Source organism: Mercenaria mercenaria, chromosome 3 (genome assembly GCF_021730395.1).
Source record: "Mercenaria mercenaria strain notata chromosome 3, MADL_Memer_1, whole genome shotgun sequence".
Classification (NCBI taxonomy): domain Eukaryota; kingdom Metazoa; phylum Mollusca; class Bivalvia; order Venerida; family Veneridae; genus Mercenaria; species Mercenaria mercenaria.
Window position 1 is genome coordinate 18909029 of NC_069363.1, and position 10175 is coordinate 18919203.

Consider the following 10175-nt stretch of genomic DNA (forward strand, 5'->3'; position numbering starts at 1 on the left):
GCGTCAAACCTCGACGAGAACGATTGCGATGTGTCTGTAGGTGGTCATGATATTAATATTAGTAATAATTCTATTTTAGATAATTCGTGTCTCAATCGGTCAATTACTGAGGCAGAAATAAATAAAGTTATTCTTAAAACTAATAATGGTAAAGCTGTTTCCCAATTTGATTTTATTAGTAATGAATACCTAAAAACTACACGTAATATAATGGTCCCGTTGTATTGTTCATTGTTTAATATTATTCTGAACTCTGGTATGCTGCCCGACACTTGGTTAATAGGTTCAGTTAAACCAATATACAAAAATAAGGGCTCTCCTCTTGACCCTGCAAATTACAGACCTATAACTATACTGAGTTGTCTTGGAAAAGTCTTTAAAGCAATATTAAATAATAGAAAATCTGAGTTTTATCTGATAATAATCTACTACATGAAAATCAGGCGGGCTTCCGTGCAAACTACTCTACGACTGATCATATATTTACTCTCCATTTTCTCATAGAAAAATTGCGTTCTAAAAAGAGAAAGCTACTTCATTGATTTTTCTTCAGCTTTCGACTCCTTATGGCGTGTGGGTCTCTGGAGAAAATTGTTCGAAATCGGCGTCACTGGTAAAATTTTTAATGTCATTCAAAGTATGTACTCTGATATCAAATCTTGTGTAACAGTGAATGGACAAACATCAGCTTTTTTTCCAAGCTTCAAAGGGGTACGTCAAGGGGAAAATTTGTCTCCTGTACTTTTTTCCATTTATTTAAACGATTTGGAATCTTTCTCTTAAGACCTAACAATGGTATCTTAATTGATATACACGAAAACGACGCCGTCCGTTTTCATAAAATTCTTATTTTGCTTTATGCAGACGATACAGTCATTTTAGGCGAGGAAGAAGTTTCTTTCCAATCATGTCTTGATAATTTTTACCTGTACTGCCAAACTTGGAAACTTAATATAAATTTCTCAAAGACAAAGATAATAGTTTTCGGTACAAATAAACCTAGCAGATATTCTTTTAGCATAAATGGTCACACTATAGAGGTAGTTAAAGAATACAAATATTTAGGGGTAGTTTTTCTGCTTCTGGGAGTTTTTTGTCTTGCAAAAAACATATTGTCACACAGGCAAATAAGGCTATGCACCTGTTATACATGGGAATAAACAACCTTGACCTCCCCATTGATCTCCAAATAAAGCTTTTTGATCATACTGTCCTAACTATTCTTACATACGGAAGTGAAATTTGGGGCTATGAGAACATAGACTTAATTGAGCAAATACACGTTAATTTTTTACGTAAAATTACAAAAAAGAGAAGAAGTACTCCCCGGTATATGTTATATGCGGAGCTAGTTCGTTACCCCATAGATATTATTATTTAGTCCCGAATGGTTAAATTCTGGAATAAGTTAATCTTGTCTAATGAAACAAAGATATCAAATATATGTTATAGATATATGATACAGTCTGACCATGTTTTTAAGTGGACTAATTTCATAAAAACTGTTTTAGACAAAACGGGTAATTCATATCTCTGGCATACTCAGGAAAATATACGGGGATGTAATGTCCATAAACTTGTCAAATCAACGTTAACGGATCAATTTAAACAGGAGTGGTCCTCAAAATTAGAAACTTCTAATAAAGGTAAAATGTACAGTTGTTATAAAGACTCTGTTGACCAGGAGAAATATCTTACTTCGTTACCTAGTTTATTAAGACTGTCCCTGATGCATTTTCGTACCGGCAACCATAGGTTCCCTATTGAAACCGGCCGCTGGGCCCAGTCATTTGTCCCACATGAAGAGCGCAAATGTCGACTATGTCACTTTAACAGTCTTGGTGATGAAATGCACTACTTATTAGAATGTCCCTTCTTTATTGATAAAAGATCAAAGTTTATACCAAAAAGATTCTATCAAAGGCCGAATATTATCAAGTTTAAAGATTTATTATCAAGTACAAGGGGATCTGTTTTGACAAATCTTGCTTACTTTGTTAAAGATCTGATTGAACATTTTAGAAGGTTTTAACAAATTGCGTTAACTCACGTTTTTTTTAAATCCATTATCCGTAGTAAATGTGTATCGCATTTTCATGAATTAAATCATTCTGAAATAGTAATTTTAGCCAATCAAATCGCGCGACTGTAATTCATTCATATAAGTAGATCGTCTAATACAAAGAAATTCTCGTGCGAAAGTACTTCTGTAGTCACTCTGTATTGAACTTAAGAAAACATTGTAAATGGTATAACTCTCTTCTCTTTTGTTAAAGGATTAATTTTCTACAACAATACCCATATGACATGTTAATTGATAAAGTGAAAATGTTTTTATCATTTATTACTATTTAGATATTCCACAACCGATTGTCCATACCCATAATATATCTTGTTTTTCTATAATAATTATTTGCTCACATGTTATTGCAGAATACTTGTATTTTGTAATCTGTGTCTTCAAAATAAAGAAAATGTTCTGTTCTGTTCTGTTCAACTTGTTTCCAATATTAACAAGACGTCATGGGTTGCGTGTGACGTTTCTTTTTGAACATCACGTACGTTGCGCATGTTAAGGTATAGGTCCATGTTTCAGAGAAAAAAGTTCGAACGTCATCAAATCATGGAAAGAAAGCATTGTTTTACTTGAAAATTTGACAGCATATAAAACATTTATATTATTCTACAAAACTATTATCAATTTACTGATATATGTATTGAATTCCGGAAAGGGACTGCATGAAGGGGCCACACTTCTGGACAGTTCAGCGCCTTTAAAAACTCACCATTTTTTAAAAGCTGTTTTCACATCTTCGTTTTGATGCATTTGCAACATCGTGCGAGTGTTTAAACTTTACATAACTAGGTAAAACATCGTTTTTGACAATTGTTTACATTTTTTCTTTACAAATGGCATTCTTATTTAAAGGGGGACAACTAATTAAGAATATTTTAAGTATCCAACTCTGTGGGACAGAACAGTAAAACATGTACTGGACAGATAAGTTGTGTGTCAAGATGCTGTTCATTCGTTAAAAAAATCTGTTGTTTGTGATATACTGCTAAACCTTAAACTGGTAAGATTGAAATATCTTTTACTCGTAAACACAAACGGATTTAACATATATTGCATCTGACATTTTACGTGGAAAAAAAAATATTAACAAAGAAACATTCAAACAGCCTCTATTTACTTCCAAATATAGTCAACAACAATAACGTCTTTCCCACAAAGACCTTTCCTAATACAAATGTAATACAATAATTATTGGATGTAGACTATTTTGATAACGTCACAAGTTTCTTTGGTGCGACTATTTTGAACTCGATCTAGTTGAGGGTACGAACGTTTCTACAATCTGAGTAAATTTGTTCTAGGAACTCTAACAACTCTCTCCGTACTAGCTAGTACATTGCTATGTTTGGTCAACTACCCGGAGTATCAGGATAAAGTTTTTAGGGAAGTGGATAGAACTATTGGCAGAGGACGTCCGCCGGTCCACACAGACAAGCCTAATTGCCCTCATTTAGAAGCATTAGAACTTGAAGTTCACAGACTTCTGACAGTGGTGCCTATCTTGGCAGGTCGCATATGTACGCAAGATCTTAATCTAGAAGGATATGATGTGTCTAAAGGAACACTGGTAAGATATAAAAATGATCTAAGTATGTTTTGAAATCGGAATACTATAATGGTGCCTCAGCAGCCAAGTCCATAATGTGGCTGACTTTGAATCAATAGCTCCATCACCTCTGTGAGTTCGAAAGCCCGCCATTGACTTTCAGTTCAGTTTGGTCTTGGCCATGTATTCAATCGTTTCTAAGCTAAGTACTGATACAGTCACGTGATAAAAATATAATAAATAAAAGAAACTAGGTTTTCTAGTTACGGTTTGGGTATGAAACACATGGTCGTATTAAGTGTGTAGAAGACAACTACATAACCATATACCGGTACATGTATTTTATAACCGAATTCTAATACATTTATTGCAAACCTGCATTTATATTTTAAGTTTGTCGCCTGTTTTAATTTATTTTGCATTGTTTTAATTAATCCAGTTTTGTATACCCTTCTAATGTCACGTCAAAACATACGTTGTAGGTATCTTTTTAGGATGACGAGACGTATATAATCAGCATAAACAGTTTAACGTTTAACCTCGGAAATCCGATATGAAATACAGCAAAACACAGTACCTTTAGGCTCTTGATATGGTAAAAAGAACCAACTTACATCTATAACACAGTCGTAATAATACTGATTCATGGTTTGTATTAATTGTGTGAAAATTCAGTATTTTGTGATAACATAAAGAGAAATGGCCTGCTAATAAATGTATTTATATCGTCTTTTTTTAATTCTAGCTATTTGCAAATATTTGGCGTATTCATCATGATCCGAATATATGGGGAGATCCGTGGAACTTCCGCCCTGAACGATTCCTGGGAGCTGACGGTCAACTGCTTCCAAGAGATCACGTCTTCCGACGAAAGTAACTTTTTAAAACTAATCTTTTACTCCTTTTGGTTGCTTGAATGTAAACAGTTATTGTTATTGTGCAAGGCAAAGAAATATACTAATCCGCTTTTTAGTTCCGGAGCGCCATTATGTCTCTTAAAAGCAAGAACAAAGATCCTTTAAGAAAAGCCACGCAATTTTGTCATATACTTGCAGTCAAATTTATTAGAAAAGTCCGATTCAGTCAGGTGTGTTTCGATAAAGTAAGGGTTTCAAGATTATATACGGTATAGTCGCTACCTACCGTAACCATATAAAGTCTACCTGTTGGTTAAAGGATGATACGTTTCCATTACTCATGACCAGAATATACTTATTTTGGTTTGAAATGGTTCTGCAAATAAACATAATGTTCATCTGCTATCCCTTTTAACAATCAGGATTTTCATTTCACTTTCGATAACGGATAATTATTGCCTTACAAGCTGTATGAATGGTGGTTCTTAATTTTGACTTTGATTAATTTTGCGATGATTAATTTTGCGTTGAGGGTGAACATAGTTTCAACCGTTACAAAGATCGGGCCTTTACGATTTAGCGTCCCGAAGCACTGTTTGTTTAATTATGTAATTTGTACAGCTTTTAGAAATCTAGCTGAGTAGATCTGTTGACTTCATGATTTCCTGTCTTTACTAGGTCTGTGTATTTGCAAAGGATTGTTTACATACAAATGGATACAAAAAATGAAAGATGTGCGTTTTCAACTTCCATAACTCCATTCTGTTTAAATACATATTCATCGGATCCCTGATGCAAAATATATATATTCAAGTGTATATCTAGAAGAATAAGATGAAATATTTAAAAGTGGAAATACATTTTATTGAAATATATTTTAAGTGTTTATTTCCTGGGATAGTCCATGAAGCTCGGGCGTATTTCCAATGAGGTAGATTTACTTTTCCAACATTTTAAAATTTTGTTTCATTTCAGCTGTATTCCATTTGCAGTAGGTAGAAGACAATGCCTTGGGGAACAGTTTGCAAAATCAAGATATTTTCTGTATATGGCCACGTTGCTAGGGCGGTGGAAATTTGTTGGCTCACCCGGAAAATTTGGGTCATGCGATGCAAGAACGAGGAAAGACATGGACACTAATACAACAATTAGACCAAAGCCATTCTTCTGTACAGCAGTAAAAAGATTCTAGATTGATTTGTTTGCAAAAGTTAATATCGGATGGTGTAAAGAGTTTTGACATTGATTCATACTATAAAACAGACATGTTATATATCTATCCAAAATAATTCATTGCCACCTTGATTTTCTGATGATTAGATTATCAGTAATTTGCTGATAAGATTAAATGTACAATATACTTTTCATGTCGTGAAGTGTGAGACATTGTTATAATGATAAAGGAAACAGTGGAAGAATATATAATGACTGACGCATTTACGCATTTGTTCTGCGGTACATTTTTGGTATATTTTATGAAATTCTTTATTAATTTTGATTTCAATAACAATAAGTAAGGGGATGTAAATTGTTGTTATATGGTATGAAATTCTTTTAATTTTGATTTCTAATAAGTATATGTATTTGGGAGTCTAAGCAATGTGACATGTCCAGACATATAACATGTTAAGATAGATCTAAACAAATAAAAGATAGATATATAATTGAATAACGGTATTTGCAAATTGGAAATCTCTTGTCTGAAGATGTCTAGCACTATATCACTTTAATAATACATTATCTGCGGTTATGCATAAGGACCTTTGAACAGAAATATCTAACTGAGATGTCAAACACATTGTACAATAGACATACTAGTTACATGACTTTAATCAAACACATTTTTACAATTAGCACACTAGTTACATGACTTTTAATCAGTAAATAGGGATTAGATTGTGCCATCAAAGATTTACTTAGACACCATTTTTCTGTATTACGGGCAGTTTTATGGCAGTTAATTTGCTTACTTGCCAAATCCTGTTTTAGGGTCCGAGACGAACCAGTTTTTATGTACGCATTTTTCATTGGTCAGTTGAATTTATAATAAGATTTTTAATTGGATAATTTCGAAGAAATCAACCGTTTCCAAATCCTTACTAAGCACATCAGCTACCCCGAGAAAGCCAAAACTCTGGCTTCGTAGAAAAATAAATGTTATTCGGAGCTGACAAGATTTTTATTCTTTTTATAGGTAAGTCAAATTTTGTACTCTGTATTGGTAACTTTTAAATTTTAACAGAGATCCTATCTTAATGCTAGGCACATGTGTATTGGAATTTTTTGTTTTATATCTATCCAGCTATTCAGAAAACTACTTAGTATTTTTGTTCATGTGTAAGATTTGTATTTCTATAGCTTAGTTTTATACATATGTATTTAACTTTTCAGAAAACTTCAAAGTATATTTGTTTATGAGTAAAATTTAGCAGATTCTTTTTACTGTTGATTTACAGAAATTATGTTTTAAAATTAAGGCTGAACTATTTATTATTCACATAGAGAAAAGAAGCGTATTCAGTACTCTAATTTCTCGATCACTTAAAGCGTACTTTCATTGAGAACTTGTTTAATTTGCGTGTTTCGTCTATTTGAATAATATTCTAGGCATTGAGTACTCTTTGTAGGAAAACAAATTTAGATGTATATTGGAAGAAAACTAAAACAAACTGAAAATATAACTTTAAGGTATTCCAAAGCATGTAGAAAAATAATTTAGAATACATGGTAATTGTGTTGCATGAATGTTGATTTAATGTAAGAAACCAGAATGGTAGGATTTTTGCTTGTGTATATTAAAACTATATATATTTGTTGATAAACTTAGGGTATGATTTTCTGGTTCATTAAAGAATTAGTGTGACTTTAATCAAACACATTTTTACAATTAGCACACTAGTTACATGACTTTTAATCAGCAAATATGGATTAGATTCTGTCATCAAAGATTTACTTAGACACCATTTTTCTGTATTACGGGCAGTTTTATGGCAGTTAATTTGCTTACTTGCCAAATCCTGTTTTAGGGTCCGAGACGAAACAGTTTTTATGTACGCATTTTTCATTGGTCAGTCAAATTTATAATAAGATTTTTAATTGGATAATTTCGAAGAAATCAACCGTTTCCAAATCCTTTATAAGCACATCAGCTACCCCGAGAAAGCCAAAACTCTGGCTTCGTAGAAACATAAACGTTATTGGGAGCTGACAAGATTTTTATTCTTTTTATAGGTAAGTCAAATTTTGTACTCTGTTTTGGTAACTTAAATTTTAACAGAGATCCTATCTTAATGCTAGGCACATGTGTATTGGAATTGTTTGTTTTATATCTATCCAGCTATTCAGAAAACTACTTAGTATTTTTGTTCATGTGTAAGATTTGTATTTCTATAGCTTAGTTTTATACATATGTATTTAGCTTTTCAGAAAACTTCAAAGTATATTTGTTTATGAGTAAAATTTAGCAGATTCTTTTTACTGTTGATTTACAGAAATTATGTTTTAAAATTAAGGCTGAACTATTTATTATTCACATAGAGAAAAGAAGCGTATTCAGTACTCTAATTTCTCGATCACTTAAAGCGTACTTTCATTGAGAACTTGTTTAATTTGCGTGTTTCGTCTATTTGAATAATATTCTAGGCATTGAGTACTCTTTGTAGGAAAACAAATTTAGATGTATATTGGAAGAAAACTAAAACAAACTGAAAATATAACTTTAAGGTATTCCAAAGCATGTAGAAAAATAATTTAGAATACATGGTAATTTTGTTGCATGAATGTTGATTTAATGTAAGAAATCAGAATGGTAGGATTTTTGTTTGTGTATATTAAAACTATATATATTTGTTGATAAACTTAGGGTATGATTTTCTGGTTCATTAAAGAATTAGTGTGACTTTAATCAAACACATTTTTACAATTAGCACACTAGTTACATGACTTTTAATCAGCAAATAGGGATTAGATTCTGTCATCAAAGATTTACTTAGACACCATTTTTCTGTATTACGGGCAGTTTTATGGCAGTTAATTTGCTTACTTGCCAAATCCTGTTTTAGGGTCCGAGACGAACCAGTTTTTATGTACGCATTTTTCATTGGTCAGTCAAATTTATAATAAGATTTTTAATTGGATAATTTCGAAGAAATCAACCGTTTCCAAATCCTTTATAAGCACATCAGCTACCCCGAGAAAGCCAAAACTCTGGCTTCGTAGAAACATAAACGTTATTGGGAGCTGACAAGATTTTTATTCTTTTTATAGGTAAGTCAAATTTTGTACTCTGTTTTGGTAACTTAAATTTTAACAGAGATCCTATCTTAATGCTAGGCACATGTGTGTTGGAATTGTTTGTTTTATATCTATCCAGGTATTCAGAAAACTACTTAGTATTTTTGTTCATGTGTAAGATTTGTATTTCTATAGCTTAGTTTTATACATATGTATTTAGCTTTTCAGAAAACTTCAAAGTATATTTGTTTATGAGTAAAATTTAGCAGATTCTTTTTACTGTTGATTTACAGAAATTATGTTTTAAAATTAAGGCTGAACTATTTATTATTCACATAGAGAAAAGAAGCGTATTCAGTACTCTAATTTCTCGATCACTTAAAGTACTTTCATTGAGAACTTGTTTAATTTGCGTGTTTCGTCTATTTGAATAATATTCTAGGCATTGAGTACTCTTTGTAGGAAAACAAATTTAGATGTATATTGGAAGAAAACTAAAACAAACTGAAAATATAACTTTAAGGTATTCCAAAGCATGTAGAAAAATAATTTAGAATACATGGTAATTTTGTTGCATGAATGTTGATTTAATGTAAGAAATCAGAATGGTAGGATTTTTGTTTGTGTATATTAAAACTATATATATTTGTTGATAAACTTAGGGTATGATTTTCTGGTTCATTAAAGAGTTAGTCTCTAGGCTCGGTGAATTATTTGTCATTTTCTAAAGTTTATTGATCGTTTATTGAATGTATGATTGATGTTATGTATGCGATTTATATGAATGTTTATATAAAAGAAACAACAAAAAAAACCCAAAAAACTCTGGCTTCGTAGAAAAATAAATGTTATTGGGAGCTGACAAGATTTTTATTCTTTTTATAGATCTTAGTATCCCCGCAGCCTTAGCCATGAGGCGGAGAAAGAAAAGAAAGAAACTCTTGTAGGCAAGGAGCCTATATCTAACGGCCATGGGTACTATACAGTACAGGCCGAAAGAATAACGATCCTTTCAGATATACCAACAACATCTTTTTATGTATAGCACATATAAAGAATACAACATAATCTTATGCGTAACAGATATACCAACAACGAAATTTGATGCGTAACACATTTCCACAAAATGTAGACTGAATATTTTTCAATTTATTTTGTATCAATGTTTCAACAGATTTTGTCAGCACAACTAGAAAAATGCTTATCTATCATTTTACTTGCTTTAACGAAATGACAGTTATATGTAATTATTGTGTTCCTATCTCAAAAATCAAGGTCACAGTTTGAGGTCAAAGGTCATGTCAGATCTTGTCCGGTCCATAACTTTGACATTGAGGAATCTTGGAATGTTTAACTCAATGAGACGGAGTGCCGTGTGCAAACCCTAGATTCCTATCTTAAAGATCAAGGTCACAGTAAGGGGTCAAAAGTCATTTTAGAGCTTGTCCAGGCCATAAATTTG

The 10175-nt window shown here is 32.0% G+C and overlaps 1 protein-coding gene across 1 annotated transcript in view; it reads left to right on the forward strand.

Annotated features, from left to right (window-relative positions):
• LOC123525334 (cytochrome P450 2A6-like) overlaps nt 1-9589 on the forward strand; it is a 41506-nt gene extending 31917 nt beyond the window's left edge. The window contains exons 5-7 of the mRNA XM_045304300.2: nt 3379-3644; nt 4369-4496; nt 5456-9589. Coding sequence (XP_045160235.2) covers nt 3379-3644; nt 4369-4496; nt 5456-5672 — 611 coding nt within the window. The 3' untranslated portion in view covers nt 5673-9589. The remainder of the gene's footprint in view (nt 1-3378; nt 3645-4368; nt 4497-5455) is intronic.
• Nucleotides 9590-10175: the final 586 nt, after the last annotated feature.